The sequence below is a fragment of the Vicia villosa genome, linkage group LG2, assembly GCF_029867415.1.
Source record: "Vicia villosa cultivar HV-30 ecotype Madison, WI linkage group LG2, Vvil1.0, whole genome shotgun sequence".
Classification (NCBI taxonomy): Eukaryota; Viridiplantae; Streptophyta; class Magnoliopsida; order Fabales; family Fabaceae; genus Vicia; species Vicia villosa.
The window spans coordinates 150474830-150493379 of NC_081181.1; the positions used below are offsets into that span (position 1 = coordinate 150474830).

Genomic DNA, 18550 nt, shown 5'->3' on the forward strand with positions numbered 1-18550 from the left:
ATGGTCACCCCTACACAATTCACAACACATCACCTGTTAATTTTTAGAAGGGATCCCATGTATCTCTTTGATTTGCTGAGGGAGTTTTGACATTTGTTGAGTGAGCAATTCTACTTGTTGTGTCAATAACTTCTTTTGAGCAAGTATTGCATCACTAGTATTCAATTCAAGAACTCCTGGTTTTCTTTGCGATGCACTACGGTTGTGTTGCCCTTGATGATCATTCAAAGCCATCCTATCAATGATAGCAATTGCTTCAGCAGCTGTTTTTGACATCAACGAACCACCCGCGGTAGCATCTAAAAGAGTTTTTGGTTGAGGTTGGAGTCCATTCCTAAAGATATGGATTTGAGACAATTCATCAAACCCATGACCTTTGCATTTTCTAACCATGGACTTGAACCTCTCCCATGCTTCATTGAGAGATTCATTCGAACCTTGAGAGAACACCGCAATAGAAGTTTTCGCTTCCATGAACATATTGTGAGGAAAGAACCGATCCAAGAACTTCTCTTCTAACTCGTTCCAATTTGTCATGACATTATTTGGTTGATCAAGGTACCATTCCTTAGCTTTTCCAATTAAGGAATGAGGAAAGAGTCTCCTGAACACCTGTTCTTCTTTGGCTTCCGGAGCACCAATGGTTCCGGCGATCTCATAGAACTTTGTTAGATGAGTGAAAGGATCCTCGTGATCTGCTCCTGTGAAAGGATTCTGATAAAGTAATTGAAGTAACCCCGTTTTCATCTCGGAGTTTCTTCCATTGGCTTGATCACGAGCAAATTGTGCATTGAGTCGAGGGCTATTAACACAAGGCCCTCGAGCTAGAACATTAGGATCCGCAGCCATTTCTTCCTCAACGAAGTTTTCAACCGGAATTGAAGAAGAATATGCTTCTTGTTGTTGTCTTCTTTCCCTAGCTAGTTGTCTCCTCCTACGAGTTTTGCTATTCTCTCTACGAGCAGTCCTCTCAATCTCAGGATCAAAAAGGAGTTGATCTGCAGGTATACGTCCTCGCATAAACTGTAATCTGAAAAACTAACCAAGCAAATTAACAAACACAAGGAAAATAAATTTAGAAACAAGATATTAATTATAAGACTCAATACAAAACAAACTATTGCAATGCTTGCAATATCTAAATAACAATCCCCGGCAACGGCGCCATTTTGTTGAAAGAGTAATGTGGTGTACTTTTCGTTTATATCGTATCCACAGGGATTATTGCGATATCACCGCCGTTCTATAGCCTATTTTGTCTTGAGTTAATGTTACTTTAGTTTTAAGTTTGCAAAAGTTCATTCAATCACTTTAGTAGCAAAGAGTAAATTAATGAAAGTTCTAAGTTAAAGAAAATGTATCAAGATTTGATTTCATCAACCTAAATTTGTATGCCTCCTTATAAATATATGTATATGAACTCGGTAACGATCAATATAATTACGTATCGACGCCTATATCGTCCGTGTCCACAACGATATAGTTAGATTTACCGTATTGTTTAACCGACGATTTCTCCACCGTTTAAACAATACGAATAACGTTTTTAAAACCGATACTAAGTAAACATCAAACGCTAAATCCATGTCTGCAATTTATAGTTTGATAGATGATAAAGTTAAGTCTAGATACAAACATTGATGTCTCAAACACTTATACCAAAGAAAAGCTTTAATAAACAAACTAAACCATCTATGTTGATCATCACTTGTTCATACATAGTATATTCACAAGAAAAACATACAAAAGGCTAGGAAGATTACATCTTATCTTGATACAAAAGAGATTTAGCTATCCATGAAAATGGTAGCTTGCTCAAGAAGGAAAGGATGAAGATCAACAAGCATCTACGGCGATTAATCGACGATCAAAGCTTCGAATCTCCAATTCTTCACTTGCTACAGTAGTTAGGGTTCCAAGAGCTCTTAATAATGTCAAGAAAAAAATCAAATATCAGAATTACTCCTTATATAGTAAAACAGTTTTCTGTCCAGGGCGCGTCGCGCGCTTCGCGCCAATACACTTAAGAAATATAAACCGCCAATGCGCGCGACGCGCGCAACTCTCTGGTTTTGAAGCTCCAAAATATCTTGCCCAGGGCGCGACGCGCACATATCTCCGCGCGACGCGCGCTATCTTCTGCCCAGCACTCTCCAATGAAGGCCAAAACAAGCTCCAAACTTCCCAAAAATGACTAAAACCTACAAGATCACAACTAAAACACATATTATCATTAAAAGAAAGCTTAAAATTAATAATTATAAATAATTATCTAAAACTTCAGGGAATTGTACGAATATCCGATAAAAACGGTCGAAAGGTGCCATTAATTAAACTAAATATTAACACAATTTGGCACCTAACAAAAACTTACTTTGGTAATGTGGAGGAGCATGTTAAAAAAGACATTCTGAAGGCCACCTCTTTTGTTGAGGGCCCTCTCCCTTTTAGGTACTTGGGAATCCCCTAACTAACAAAAAACTATTTATTTATAATTGCCTTGGTTTGATGGAGAAAGTTGTGTGCAGGATCAGACATTGGAGCTCAAGGCTCTTGAGTTTTGCTGGGAGAATTCAGTTGATTAAAAGTGTTTTGTTCTATATTAGTAACTTCTCGCTTCAATGTTTGCCTATTCCTAAGACTGTGGTTCAAAGAGTGGAAGCTATTTGTAGGTCTTTCCTGTGGTCGGGGTCTGAAACCATCACTAGAAAGTCACTTGTGGCTTAGAAAAAGGTGTGTTACCCTAAAAACAAAGGAGGCTTAAATATTATATCTCTCCACAATTGAAACAGAGCCTGTTTGACGAAGAATATCTGGAATTTATCAGAAAAAGTTGACAGCCTTTGGATCCGATGGGTTTATAGCTATTATACTAAGGGAGAGGACATCATGGCTATCCCCATCAAGTTGTCCACCTCGTGGATCATGAAGAGCATTCTTAAAGCAAGAGATGTTATTAGTGATTTGCAATAGTGGCAGCTGATGTTTCAACAAGGTAAGTATATTACAAGGAGAATCTATCATGCTTTGTGTGATCCAGTTCAGGATGTTAGTTGGAAGCGAATTATGTACAACAATCTTGCTAGACCGCGAGCAATTTACACATTATGGATGGTTTGTCACAGCAGTTTGCCCACAAAAGAAAGACTTTGTCGTTTAGAGATGATTAGTAATAATACGTGTCAATTCTACCAGGATATTGAAACTTAACACCATTTGTTGTTTGCTTGCCATGGTATGAGACCCATTTGGATTCAAATTCTATCTTGGCTAGGTCTAAACTGTAGTCCTGGTGATTGGGATCTTGAGCTTCGTTGGATCATTGATGAGTGTGACAAGAAGGGAAGTAAAGCTAGAGTGTTGATGTGTGCTTTCACGAAAACTGTCCAAGAAGACTAGAAATTCCGAAACTAAATAATCTTTGGTGAGTCGTTACAACCAATATAGTGATTGCTAAAATCATAGATGTTGTTGTCTATAGGTGTTGGCTTAAAGCCAAGCATAGGCAATATATTAGTAGTCTAATGATGATGTTTGTGTAATTCTTTGTTTGTAGCTTGGTTCTCTTAGCCTTAGTTGGATCTTGTATTGATCACTTGTGCTTTATTGTTTTTTGAAATATCAATAAAGTTATTACTTTTTCCAAAAAAATAGGGTACGAAGTTAATATAGTTATATAAGGAGAAATACTATCCTTGCACTTAATCATACACCTACACCACACTTTTATATAATACATACATATTTATTATTTTTTTAATAGTTTATTATGTCACTTTTGTTATTTGTGTAACACAAAAACAAGGGGTACATACAGTGTAAGTGTAGCAAATGAGTGTAAACATAGCATGTCTCTTATATAAGATATCACGTATTTATCAAACAAATAGTTAAAATCAGGAATTTAAATGAAAATACATTGTAAGAAAATGTATATTGTCAATAAATCTCAACCATTGATTTATTTATATCTTTTTATTTTATTTATTTTAATAAAATAATTCATTTGAATAGTGGTGATACTGATAGTATAAAAAATTTTACACATAAAAATTGCCATTTATATTTGCATGTATGTCCGGAATAAAAAAAACAGACAGATACCACGGTGGAATAAAAAAACATAGGCTTAGTGTGGATATGGTGGAAAAATTGGTCGTCTGAAATGGTCAAAAATGAGAGTCTCGTTATTGTAAGTTCACACTTCACCAACCATTCATTACACAATTATCTAAAATGAATTACAGTTGAAGTTTCGTATTATTTCATTTCACACGAGATAGCTACAATACAACCTTCCATTTCACTACTATTAATACTAAAATATTGATTAATTAAAAACAATAAACTTTTCTTAAAATATTATTATAGACCTGAAAGAAAACACAATAATGTTGAACATTGACGTAAACAGGAAGAAAGAAAGGGAAATCTTGAATATAAAATATCCATTGTTGCATTCAAATTGAAATATAGTTGTGTCCCTCCCCAAAATTCAACGATTCATTCATTGCAGATTAACCTAATTTACAAAAATTAACGGTGAGTTTCTTTTTCAATTTCATACATACCTTAAATCCTCCTCCTTTTATTTCATTGATTTTGATTCCCATCATCCTTATTGTATCCGTTTTAATTTCTTTATTAAGAATAATCATGTTTAAATAAGCATCTTCAATAATTATTTATATTGATTATATCATCATCATCATCCTAAATATTGCCTAGGTTTTTTTTTTTTTCATACAATTGAATTTCAGAAATGTTTTGTGCTTATGTTGGTTGTTTTTATGCTTGCAGTTTTCACTTCATTCAACAACTTGTGGCTTCCAAACAATTACATGGGAAATTGTGTGGTTAAGGTCAGAATATGTATAATTTATGGTTATGTCATAAACTCTTAATACAAGCATACTCTTTCATCATTCATATCTCAGTAGCATGCATACCTTGAACTTGAACTGTGAGGATAGATAGAGAGGAAGACAATGTAAAAACAACTATCCTTGATGATAGGGTGCAATAGCAATAACCATCAAAAACTCGCACACACGCTGAATTGTGAATTCTCGGGTTCAAACCAGGGACATGGTATCTAGCCTAACAATATCGAGATTTGTCAATTGAGTTGGGATACTTGAGAAAAGACAATATAGTGAGAGTGTAAAATAACATGGAAATCTTCTTTCTTTTTTTGGACTGAAATATTATGGAAACTTAGAAAAACGGCAACCTATTGATTTAAACCGCTTACCATAATAGAATCTGGGGAGCGGTTGGATCTATTGAAGGTCCCTTGTAGTAAGTCTTATCATATATTTGCAAGTTTGATCCCATGACCCAAAACCTTTACCTCTTATTCACACGATAGCAGCTCCAACCATTGCATTTGAATATATTAGATTCTATGCAGACCAATTCTCCTAAGAGGTTGAGCGGTTAGGTAGAATGTTGAAGTCTTTGAATCGTTTAAGATTTCTAGCACACCTTTTTCGCATACGAGCCATCTCACTTATAAACATATGTTCAAGTCACATATTGTTTTGATGGGGGACTCTTAACAATGTATTTGTTTTCACTCTTTTTCGATAACCACTCAATTCTTCTGTGTTGCCCAAATGATTATGAGAAACCCGTTGATTCAGTGAAACACAACAATGTTCATGTTGTAACCTAAATGTTTGCTTTTTGATGAGTATCTCTGTGCACTTGATGATACCTCCTTTAAAACTAGCAATCAAAGGGGAAGAACCAAACTATTTACTTACTCCACCAAACATCCCATACTACTTAATATGGGACTTGGACACCCCATAATACCCAAATTCTTATCACTATTACCTTACAGAAGGAGTAAAACGCAAAATTGTACTCGGTAGTTTATACAAGTTTTGTTGGACCTCAACCTCAATGCTTTGATTTTATTTTATTATGTATCAGTTTACATTTTTCATCAATAATTTTGTTGACTGAAAGTTTCATATTTCTAATGTCTACAGTCTCACTCTCATGTGAAAGATGATGATTCTGTTCATCACGTGGAATTTGCTTCTGGGAAGGTTCATCTTATTAATACCAAAGAATCTTGGGACGAAAAGTTAGAACAAGCAAGGGGAGATGGAAAAATTGTAATTTTTACTGTCTTTTTTATTTGTAGCACAAAACTATTGAATGTTGTCTCAAGACCAATTGGCATTTTATTGTGCTGTTTGACAGAACCTTATTAGTTTTCCATGTTTTATCATGCATGCATATGATTGGCAGTTTTAGTTTGCTATGATGCTTGTTGATGATTAACAATATGCATGCTCTGATTCAAGATTAGGAGGTTTTAATTGCTCGCAGCTCCTCCAGTATATTTCTTGTCACATATTTTTTTCTTTTCACGAGTAGAATAATTAATTCTATAACTTCGTGTTCAACAGGTCGTTGCAAATTTCAGTGCAACATGGTGTGGTCCTTGTAAGATGATTGCACCATATTATTGCGAGTTATCAGAGCATTATCCATCCATTATGTTCTTATTAATCGATGTGGATGAACTAATTGTAAGTAGTCACGCGATACATAGTAATGTTATTATTATTATCATTATTTAACTGAATGTGTTTTTGTATATTGCAGGACTTTAGCACATCGTGGGACATTAAAGCCACACCAACTTTCTTTTTTCTTAGAGATGGACAAGAGATTGACAAACTTGTAGGAGCCAACAAGCCAGAGTTGGAGAGGAAGATTGCTAGTGTTAATGTAGTTCCCCGACATCAATAGCGATTATTTTACTTTTCGTATTCATAAAAGTTATGCTCAACTCTTCTCTCATCAGAGCCTGCAGTGATATATATGTATTCAATGTGTAATCCTAGAGCTTTGTCACTATTTTTTTTGTAAGTAAATATGCAGACATTTCAAACGAATATCTTGTATTCAATTGATATCATTGTAGTTAAAAGAAGTTTATTTCTGATATATAAAGAATTGTTGAGCTTTACAGTTTTAAAAATCTTAACATGAGAAAGGTGGATTCCAATCTGATCTACTTGATCCCTTTGTTAATATATAAGTTTGGAAGCTGATATGAATGTGCATTATGTTATGAATTGAGAAATGCGATTAGCGTTGTATCCAAGAGTACTTGGATGAAATGGGATAAATCTCTTTCAGTTTAACCAGAGGTTCCAGGATGGAATCTATCCAGTTCGAGAGATTAGTCTCTGCAATTACGCACAGATGATATCCGGTTCTTACCTAAATGTTACTCTAAACATGTTTTTGGTGATAACTAGCGAGACCATATTGGAATTTCTGAATATTTAGATATGGAAATGGCTGCTTGTCTAGAAAGGATATTCATCATTTCCTATTACTATATCTTTATCTTTTCCCCTAACTATCCTATCACAATATAGACAATATTTGTTGTTACAAATCATCCTGATCCTGGCATCAGCACTAGACACTCCACATTTTCTGAATTGTAGATATTGTCTTCTCTTCTTTTTTGACTGATTTGATAAAAAATTATACTTCCTCTTCAAGTGAATTGCATTGAGATAACTGCTGGTTTTTCACCTGTCCCGTAGCGCGGAAGGCAGAGGTGCCATGTAAAATGGCGACAGAAATGGAGAAAGCTTGTAATGGAGATAATTTTGCATGGAAATCAACTGCATATTGCCCCTCTTCAACTAGTTTCATGCCAAAGGTAGGACTACTTTCTTTCCTTCCCTGTGCATCAAATCAAAGTATCAAGAGATTATTAAATTTGAGAACTTGTATATGAAAGAGTTTATATGAAGTTCATGTGTTACCTGAGGCTGAGAGAAAAGTTCAAATGGTTGATATTTCTCCACAAGATGGATATCTTCATGAAATTGAATACCTGGATTGCCTAAAACAATAAGCGGACAGGCCATGTCCCAACCACCGCAGTCACAACCTCCACCATGTTTCCATCGGTCAAGTAACGATGAAGGACCCTCGCTTTCATCACTTGGCAGACCATGGTTTCCACTTGGTAATACCACCTTCACCTGCTCTATTACCGAAGAGATATCACTTGGTATGGAATATGCTTTACCATTTATTCCATCCCCTCTTTTATATTTCAAACTTTCTCTCTTATGAAACGGAATTCGCAATACAATAGCAGCACTTTCAAGGCTAGAAGCATTCAGAGTCTTAGAAGCATCTTGTTTTCTGTAAGATGGTTTTTTTGGTGAAGAATTTTGTCTTGAATGTGTAAAATCATGCAACACAAATTCTGCCACCATATAGTTTCCAAATACTCCACCTTCTAACTCAGAACATAAACTATAGGAAACTAGCATTTGTGCTATCATTGATGAATCTTTGACACAATGTTGAGATTTCAAAACACCTGTATAGTTGTTCTTCTTTCTATTACCAAAAGAGTGAAAGGTATATACCCAATTGAAAGCACTACTACCTACTCTCCATGTCTTTGCAACAATGACATCTTTGGGAGAATTTACCTTAAACTCAAAGTAAGGAAGTCCTTGTTTATTTTTCAACTTGAGATAACCATGCAGATGAAGAGGTGAACATGGTAGACTAGAATACTTGATATCTTTTGTTGTGTTGGAGAAGTCATCCAACAAAGATTTTTGACAAGCCATGTTTCTTGGAACTTTTTTTGACTGTGTGAAAGGATTTAGCCTTTTTCTGATAGGAGTTAATGAGACTTTTGAACTCACTCTTGATGAACAATCAATTTCTGATGGATATGGTTGGTGAGAGTGAGGTATTTCAACTTTAACTTTTTGAAGAGGAGAATTGGTAACGTTATCACTTGTCATCTTTGAATTTACAGAACCTACTTCTTCTACTACAGTAGATTTTTTATCACAAACATCTGAATTTATGCATAATTCAATAAAACTATTTGATAAGCTGCGAGTCCAGGAACCAGAAACAGATGGAGATTGAGAACTCAATTCTGAATCCTGAGAAGGTGTCTTAACTGAACCTTCTTCATCTGATCGACATGAAGAATGAGAAATGTTACCTGAACTTTCAATTTTTTCCCTTTCCTCCAATATTGTGGCCATTTTGTTCTTCACGCTCAAGTAATGTTGATGAGATGAAAGAACAGAATTGGGACTGAGACTAACAGAATACTTTTCATTGAGATTCAACTTTTGTTCCATCAATAAATCCAGAATCAAGTAATACTATTATATAAAGAAAAGAGAAAGATAGGAATGAAATTAGTAACAATAATAGTAAAGTTCAGTTTGATGATACCAATCCATAACAATGAAAAAGGGAAGGGAAAAGAGCATAGTGAAGTGAAATAGTAGAAAGAAGGTGAATACACAATGATTGTTTCAAAGTTGAGCAGAATTTGAAGGTATTAAAGAAAGAGCGGTTATGCAAAATAAATGCCGCCAAAAAGAATGGTTGAAAATTGTCTCTCACACACGAGAACGAGAAGGTGAATAGAAGATAGAGACAACACAGTGATAATGTCTTCCTTTCCATTTCAAACACCATCATAGTGTTTCTTTTGTCTCCTGTGCTTATTTACTTTTATCTTCGTCTCACTAAGCACATAGGGTGGGACCATAACAGCCCCGCAAAACAGGACAGGCTTGTCCACTGTGTTTGTCTACTGTTTCTTATTTATCTTTGGTCTTGCTAAGTGCATTTTTTAGGATTCTAAATTAAATTGAACACAAATATTAATTGATCAATTTGTTTTTTTTTTTTTGCATTATGAAAAAAAATACTAGCCTCAACTCAAGTTCGTAACAATCCATGTTTCAAGGAAATTGAATGAAATATAAAATTAAAAATTTTCATTAAAATTAAAAAGATAGCAGTTTGTTATGCATATACTATTAAATGTTTAATTGCAGGAGTTTGAACATTTAATTGTGTAACCAAATATTTGAATTTTGTTAACAGTGATGCCACTGCCTGATTTTCCAATGAAACAAAGCAAGTTAAAAGCACCTGTTTTTATTTTTTAGATAACTACAGAGTCGAAGTAAACTCAAATAAATTTACTGCTATGATTTAATTAACACTGCCCTCCTTTATATAACCAAAAGCCCCACTATCCACAACATGATCAAACCGGAGGAAAACTCTACATTCGCAGTCTTTTGTTTTTTCAGCCTTGCCCTAAATAGTTAATCTGTAACGTCTAAAGAGTACATCATAGATCATTCCTTGTCAACATGTTTTTTGGCCTCGATATTGTCATCTTTCCTGGACTTGCCAAATGATTTCTGGGTGTCCAAAACAGGCGCATGTGGTTCACCTGTTTTCTTAGAGATGTCATCAGCCGTGTTTTCAGATTCACGGGGGCTCGCCAGCTTCTTCTGAACATCTTCAAATTTTGCGGTGGCCGATGGTGCTGTGCCCGTGGTTCTCTTCGAGTCTGATGCATCTATGGTCAGTGTAGACACTTCATCCCGGGAGGCATACCAGGAATTACCACAGGCAACGCATTCCAGCTGAAGAAAAGGAAGAGCACCAAGCCATCAAACCACGCCGTAAAGCTACAAGACACATTGGTCCGATTGGAATTTTGAACAAGTAAAAAATACAAACCTGATAACGGTCATCGTGTCCAGCATGGATAATCTCCCTCAGGCCCACCTTAAACTCCGGGCATCTTGAGCAGCGGGCATCTGTCATCTGTTTCAGGGGTAGGAAAGCTGAAGTCAGCAGATTTTCACAGCATAGAATAAAATTGCAGTGGGGTAAACTTACTTGCATGTGCTGTTTCTCATCAGGCTCCTTCTTAGTTAATTCCTCAGCAGTCAAACCCTCCTGAAGTTCATATTTAGTAGATGACAGTATAAAATCAAACAATCAACAGGCAGTTTAATCTTTTCAAAAGCATCTTTTTTTTGGTACAACTTCAAAAGCATCTTTTAAGTAGAACAGGAGGTACTAGAATTTCAATTCATAGTTGCATTATGAAGAGCATGTATTACTTGATGTTTCAATAAAAGAAAAATGGCAAATAACATTATTTTATAAACAGCCATGATCTCAAAGCACAACTGAAAATCATGAATCATTTCCAATATTTTGAGAATTTATCTATTTTATATTAATAACGTCAATGTTTTAAGAAGTAGAAACAACCTACAAAAGCAATTACATACAAAGCAAGCATAATGAAAACTACAGTTTCTATGTGAATGTTTTCTGCAAGGCGGAAAGTTCATCTACCATCAATCAGTAATATTATGCAAGCAACTTCACCCTACAAATATGCAACAATAGGCGAGAGATCAACGTTTCTTTGAGGATATAAGGAAAGAGGTGTTTAATCTTCTACTTCGCCTAGAAAAAAAATGCAAATTAAATTCAAATTTTTCACAAATAAAAGAGTCTTGGGCAATCAAATTTTCCAGATTCTTATATTATGATAAAGATATAACCAAAGGAGAAGAATATGCCGGAGACAGCTGTAGAAGGTCGAATCAATAGGAAATCAGCCAAGATTTCAAAAAAAAGAAAAATAGGAAATTAGTGATATTTACAAAAAACCAGATGCTGCTATCTTAAATTGGAAGACAGTAGTGGAAAATCTACTAAATAACTTCATTTCGTCTAGCAGACAAGTCATAAGTTCCATTGAATATTTAAAAAAAATACTATGTGTAGACAGATCTTTTACCTTCAATTCAATGGGTGTCATATTCAAAATTTTAGAAGGTTCCAACTCTCCATTAAGCAGACGGCGTGCTAGCAATGCATTGTTCTGCAAAGAACATAAAAATGGAATAACATATTCAGGTCATATTTATTACTGCAGAGAGACGACATGTAAAAGACAAAAAATAGACTTCTCGAGCCAAAATCATTATCATTATATTTATACCCATCGTGCTGCGACATTGATTGGTTATGGCGACAATAAATATACAAATAAGAGATTGAGAAAATTTACAGCTTGCTCCTTGTCCCCTTTCTTTTCAAATGACATAAAAGATACTGTACATAACATTATAGTATGCCTTGTAGAAATATAATTACTTAGTATGCAACAGCATGATCATTCAACATTCCAATTTATCGTTTCTTCTTTATGAATGGAAAGACAATACTTTTATTACAGACTCTTAACCTCTTAGACATTAATTACTTAATAGATAATATGATCAAAAAACAATACAAGATTAAAAGTCCCACCTTAAAATGCAGCAACAACATGCAATTTTTTCAATGACTCAAATATAACAATAATAGTTATTCCAATGGTATCAGAATGTCAGCTTCTTACCTTGAGATTAAAATCCAATTGTCGTAGCTTTTGGTTGTACTTCTGAAAATCTATTGTAAAGGCCTCATTGGAAGCTTTCTCAAGAGCAACTATGGCTGAAACAGCCGCATCTGGCCACAGAAAAGACTTGGAACTCTGTAGAGCAAAGAGAGAAAAAGATAGAATTCATATACTCCTTAAGGAAAGGGAAAATAGTAATCAGGAAAATAGAATTCATATAGATTTCATACCTTCTGACCCTTGTCCTGACAGTCACTTGCTATTTCTGAAGTTTTATCATTGTTTTTGTTTTTGATTTCATCAGAATCGGCATTTCCTGATCCCTTTCCCTTTTCTACACCCTCATCATAATTACACATGTACTGAATGTGTTGAAGCAGCCTCTCCAACCATTTGTCACGATTTATGTTCCCAGTTAGTGCATTGAAATTCACTAATATGCGATGATACTCCGAGTTATTACTTACACAACTCATTGGTGTTTCGGGCTTTGAATGTTGGTCACTCTTTGAAATTCCTTCCTCCTCCCTTGAAACATCAATGGGTGAAATGCTCTTTCTCCTTGAACTTCTTTTGTTTTTCATCACCTCCTCCTGATCAGCGGGAGGGGCTTCTTCAGGCTCAATGTCAAGTAGCTCGCCGATGCGTTTCTGAGTTTTTTGAACAAGCTCATCAATTTCTTGCTGTTTAACATCTTCAAAGTCCTTATCAGTCAGCTTCCAGAGTTTCCTTTCCAAAGTGTCATACACCTTTTGTACAATAAAGCCAGGATGTTGCTTACGTTTCGGAAACTGTTTGTTTAAGGGAACAAAATGCACCACACACTTATGCATAACCGACTCTGCAGGAACCTCATCACGGTGAAAACTATAAAAAAGCTCCCTTGTATCACACGATTTCCAGCTCCCACCGCCTTTCTTTTCAGCTTCTTCAGGACGATAAAACCACTGTCCCGCCACCATTATACTGCCACTAAAGTACTGTATAATATCCTGAAAGCAGAGCAATATCAAAACACCGAGATTCAAAGGATGTATTTATCAAGAAAAACAAAAGGAGTAAATAACAATAGTTGATAAGGCAAGGCCGAAGGAAAACCCTTTAAAACATCAATGCATCACAAATATGTCTTAATAGGGTTTGGAATTCGGATCCTCTCACATCCCTCTACAACATTTTAGGGTTTAGCATGCATGAGAGGATCCAAGTCTGTTTTGATAAGGGTAAAATTAATTTTTCTATATGCTAATTACCTCCAGCAAAAACTGATGATATTTTTCAATTTTTCAATATTTCAGCCCTAATTATTAATCAAAAGTAAACAATTAATCAAGGAAAAGAATAAATACTTTAACTATAGCAACGTAGGGTTTTTGTTCTTTATCCTCAGGAACAAGAAGAACAGGATCCTCCTGCAACAACAACAACAACAACAACAACAACAACAACAACAAAAAACAGAATAAGAACAATTAGCGTTGTGGCGATTGAAGCACGAAATCAAATTACATTACGAAACTTACGAGATAGTATTGATTTCCATCGAATTCGAACGATTCGTAATGTCTCTTCCTCCCTCTTCCTTTCCCGGAAACCCTAAGAGGATCGCCAATTGGTTTAGCGTCATCTGGAGTCTGAGGCGGATCCTTTTTCTCTTCCTCCTTCTCTTCTTCGTTGTCGTTATTGTTATCGCTATTGTCGTTTTCTTCTTCTTCTTCTTCGTCTATAAGCTTCATTCTCTTCCGTTTGCGTAACTTGGAATGTTGCTGAGGTGGTGGAGGTGTTTCGTCTTCATCATCGTCGCTGGTGGCTACCTGAGTAAAGCGGCGGTTGACCATTTTTCTCTGATCGGTTGAAATGACGAAATGAACCCGCAACAACTTACGGTTAGGAATTGTAGATTGCTGTCACTGTATAAACAATGGGTGAAGTTGTAAATAAAGAAGTATCGAGTGTTTCTACTCAATTAAATTAAACTTAAGAGGAAATTTGTAACCGTGCTTTGAAGGCATGAATTAATAATAACAAATTATTATACGATCCGACGAAAGCATACGATAAAGGGAATTTTTTTTGGGACAACTTCTCTACCCATCACAAAAAGTTGGGTAGTGTACCTTCCACCAATCACACTGCAACATTTAATTTTATCCTATTTACCTTTAATTAATTATTAAATAGTATACTTTTTGGTTGTTTCCAAAGCATTTTACACTAAGGGTAACATTACCCAACTTTTTGTGTTGGGTGGATAAGAATTCACTTTTTTTTTCTCTTTTAGGAAGTGGGACACATCTCTAAAAACTTTAAAATATTTTATTTATTTGGAAATATTATCAAATTTTATATATTTGTCAAAATTTAGTTTAAAATGTGATGGTGAATTTTTTAAATGTTAATTCGTTGATACAGCTATGAACTTGTATATGAAGTCACTTAATAGCAATTTTATTTTAATTATTTTTCATTTAATAATTCAGTGATATTTTTTGAGATATATTTCTGAAAATTTCTAGTAAAAAAATTAAATATATGACCACCTTGCATAACCATCTCTCGTACACTCCAAACTTCCTCCATAATCGAAGAAAATTTTTCATCCCACCCCATGATCTTTTTACGCACCATCGAATTGACCAAAATGTCCTCGTGCTTCCGTAGATGCATCTCCGAAAGCACCCTTTTTTGTTTTAACGTTGTTTTGTTCCGTAGATGCCCATACGGAAGACTTTTGTATATGCATATACGGAACTAAACAAAACTCAGAAAACCAGAACAACATTTGTAATGATAAAACATACATTCATTGATTAAAATCAACATTGATTAAAAGATACATCGAAATTTCCAAAAGAAAATAAAGAAAACTAAGAGATCTAAGAAATTACAACAGTTAAAACAATGTCATATGATCCATACATCATTAGAACGGAATCAACGTCGCCTTCCACTTCATCCCACCAACGTTCCTTTTCTCTGGTCTCAGAAGAGGTCTTTGTTTTAAGCCTCTAGATCCTTCTGATGACTTCGCCAGGTTTGTACTCTCCCTCTAAAAAAGACATCAAAGTCCTTTTGAGTTGGTCGAAGGAATGGATGTTCCAAAACTTAACCGGCATAGGGGGTTTGACGGAAGAGAAAATAACATGCCCTTCTCTTCTGAGATAAACCGGTTCATGATCGGGACGCTTGGATGATGTTCGTTGCACTGAACATGGCCTTATGTGAGACATTTTTGTGTTTGTGTTTGTGTTTAGGGTTTGTGTATGTGTTTGTGTGTAATAATTCAACCTTAGAAACCTCAAATTTATAGAAGCCTTTGGTGATTATGGACCACACAAATTCTGTTACATAAAGTTTTGTAGATATATCCACAGAAGGGTCATAGATTTCTCCATTTCATAGATGCATCTACGGTAAACACCCATAATTTTCAATATCAGACCCTTCCGTAGATACATCTACGGAAGTTTCCTTGTTAGTTTTGTTAGCAGAACTGAATGCAGTAGCAGCAGTAGCAGCTTAAAACACAAAAACATAAACACTTTGAAACACATAGACACAAACACATAAACACAAAAAAGGATTATATTGCAATGTTATAGAGTGCATATATTACACTTTGAAACTAGATAAATACATCAAAAGAATTGTCATCAGCTAAATCTATTGGAGGTTCTAATCTTGACTTTTGGCATTTGATTCATTTTCGATGTTGTTCAATCTTTTTAAATCGTGCATCGTATCCACAAAATGATTCGGCCACGTATCGGCAACTTCGGTATGATGAAGTGTCCATTTCTGTGACGTGGATGGTATGGGGCATCCCAGTTTCAAGTAAACTTGCACAAAATGTTTTGATTTTGCGAGCCATCCAACACACATAATACGATCATCAAAATTTGTAGAAGGTGCGTTGCGGAGCGGAAAAAAGGTTTTCGAAAAACCATATCGTGTCAAGTCAATGCATACCATGTCATATGCGCATGCAATAAGATGTCCCATTTCCAGGAATCTCATCCATTTTGAAATCGGTGCGTAAGCGCCTAACCAAGGAACGAGAGCTTCGTTGACTGATTCAAATTTGGTTTCGTCTCCAAATACCCGCATGTACGAGTCTTTGTGGTTCATCAACTCTTCGATAAGTTCATGACGGACAAGGTTAAGGTCATCCTCTCCCTTACCAAGCAAAGCCGATACGGCCCGAAATCCTCAATTATCGTCCCCAACCACATTGACGATCCAGTCGATGTATTTGTGCATAAAAACCGACATCTCGTCAATGAATGGAATATTTTGAGTAATATGCACCTCTTCAATTGATGGAATTTTTGGAGCAATATGTACCTCTTCAATTGATGGAATTTTTGTGTCAATGGGTGTCGGAGTCGGAACTTTATGAGCAATAGGGGTAGGAGGCGGTTTGCTAATGCGAGCTCCTTTGTTTGAACTTGTTTGAGATTTAGGAGTAGGTGAGTCGGGAAAGAGTTTGTCGACGTGCTCACAATATGAAGGATCCGGTGTAGTCGGGTTATCATTCGGTGTAGGCTTCACTTTCTTCGAAGAACCGTTTGTCTTAACAGGTTGAGACGGCGGTTTCATGTCGGTTGTTTCTGAAAATCCAATCTTCTGCAATTGTTCTTTGATGTATAGTTTCATGTTGTCATCGACCTTCAAAAACCTCTCTTGTATTGCCTCCAATTCAGAAGTAATAGAGATATTTGATTCTTCTTCGATGCAATCATCATCATCATCAAAACTAAGTCTCTTCCAAAGAGAAGTGACTTCATCCATTCTTATTGGCCCACCTAATCTCACATTTTTAGCAATAACACAAGCACACGGGAGACAATTCATGCTAGTAATAGTGCAACCACACTTTGCACTATCGCCACCAAAGGTTTCAACGCGTTTGGCCTCGTCAAAAATATAATTCAATCCGGCCCAAGACATATTGCCGATCAATTGAGAGTAAAGGATGTTATCCTTAAATCGATGCTCCAACACCGTAATGCTCCAACCGAATGAGGTTTGTATCTCGTTATGTTGGTTCGAAATCATGAGATTTATAGTGTCCCAACCTCGAAAAAAATCACTCTTGCTATTACACAACCAATTTTTCAAAGTAGCATGTGCCGAGGATGAGCACTATCGGGAAAGTGTTGAACAACTTTATCGAATTCGGATGAGTCCAAAAAATATCTGGGACCATAACCTTGTCATCGCAAGTTTTATACTGCGGCACGTATTTTTTAGCATCCAACATTTTCAACAATTGTTGCATCTCACTCATATCTTCCTTACTAGCCTTATTATTGCGGTACCGTTGATTATACATTTGCCTTATATTCAATACGTTGTCGGATTCCTTCCTTTTCAATGTGGCAAGTATATTTTTCAGTTGGACAAGATTCAAGGACATGTCTTTATTACATGTCTTCTCTTCCGAATTGAGCCGACAAACACTAGGATGGCCTTGTAATTTTGCGCACAAATCATGGTTATGCAAACCACAAATAATAGAGCATCTCCACTTCTTGCTAGACAACATGTAACAACGAATCTTAAATGGACACTCTCATTTTCTAGTACCTGTGTCGTCTCTTTTAAAATTCCTTAGAGGAGGATGGTATTTCCCGCTTCTTTCGCACATCATTGTTACAAATGGGTTTCTTCTTGTCGTACCATTATCCGATCTTCCTATTACCACACTAAAATCAAGGTTAGTTCCATTCCTACGAATCCATGTTAGCATGCGTTCACGATCATCAAAGTCTTCCTTGTTACTAAAGTTACCTCCGATATCTACCATCTTTACGACTACCCCAGCAACACTCGTACAAACATCGACTAAAGGAGCTAATTTTCTCACAATATTATCGGGGTGCGCCATACCTATTTGCAAACAATTGCCAAAATAACACAGAATTACATAACTGCTGGAAAAAAACAACTCAGGGACTGTTCCGTAGATGCACCTACAGAAGTGTTCTTCCTCAATGCGTTCCGTAGATGTATATACGGAAACAGCGTAACTTTTTTGTTGAAAATTAGTTGCATAATGTGAACAATATAGTGGTTGAAGATGGATATTTACTTGAAATTGAGTCTTCTCTTGCTCCCTCTGATATGTTGCACCAAAAAGTTGGAACTTTGGAGTAGAAAATTATATTGATGAAGTAGGGTTTTTTAACGTGGTGAGAGTGAGTGTTGGAGAAGAAATGTGACAATGGAGGAGTGATCATGCTAGTTCAAACTATAACAGATGCTTTCGTAGGTACATCTACG

General features: G+C 35.8%; 3 protein-coding genes across 3 annotated transcripts; 1 reads left to right on the forward strand and 2 right to left on the reverse strand.

Moving 5' to 3' along the window:
• The first annotated feature begins 4358 nt into the window (after positions 1–4358).
• Positions 4359–6991, forward strand: LOC131652453 (thioredoxin H9-like). Its single transcript, XM_058922304.1, has 5 exons — positions 4359–4542; positions 4801–4862; positions 6000–6128; positions 6426–6548; positions 6625–6991. Exons 2-5 carry the CDS (start codon positions 4842–4844, stop codon positions 6769–6771), a joined length of 420 nt encoding a protein of 139 aa, XP_058778287.1. The 5' UTR covers positions 4359–4542; positions 4801–4841; the 3' UTR covers positions 6772–6991.
• A 303-nt stretch (positions 6992–7294) lies between these two features.
• On the reverse strand, positions 7295–9844 carry LOC131652452 (uncharacterized). Its single transcript, XM_058922303.1, has 2 exons — positions 7809–9844; positions 7295–7725 (listed from the first exon to the last, which is right to left on the reverse strand). Exons 1-2 carry the CDS (start codon positions 9165–9167, stop codon positions 7522–7524), a joined length of 1563 nt encoding a protein of 520 aa, XP_058778286.1. The 5' UTR covers positions 9168–9844; the 3' UTR covers positions 7295–7521.
• Positions 9845–10037: 193 nt separating this feature from the next.
• On the reverse strand, positions 10038–14244 carry LOC131652451 (uncharacterized). The gene is made up of 8 exons (XM_058922302.1): positions 13789–14244; positions 13615–13677; positions 12496–13257; positions 12266–12400; positions 11660–11743; positions 10741–10800; positions 10579–10665; positions 10038–10481 (listed from the first exon to the last, which is right to left on the reverse strand). Exons 1-8 carry the CDS (start codon positions 14101–14103, stop codon positions 10188–10190), a joined length of 1800 nt encoding a protein of 599 aa, XP_058778285.1. The 5' UTR covers positions 14104–14244; the 3' UTR covers positions 10038–10187.
• Positions 14245–18550: the final 4306 nt, after the last annotated feature.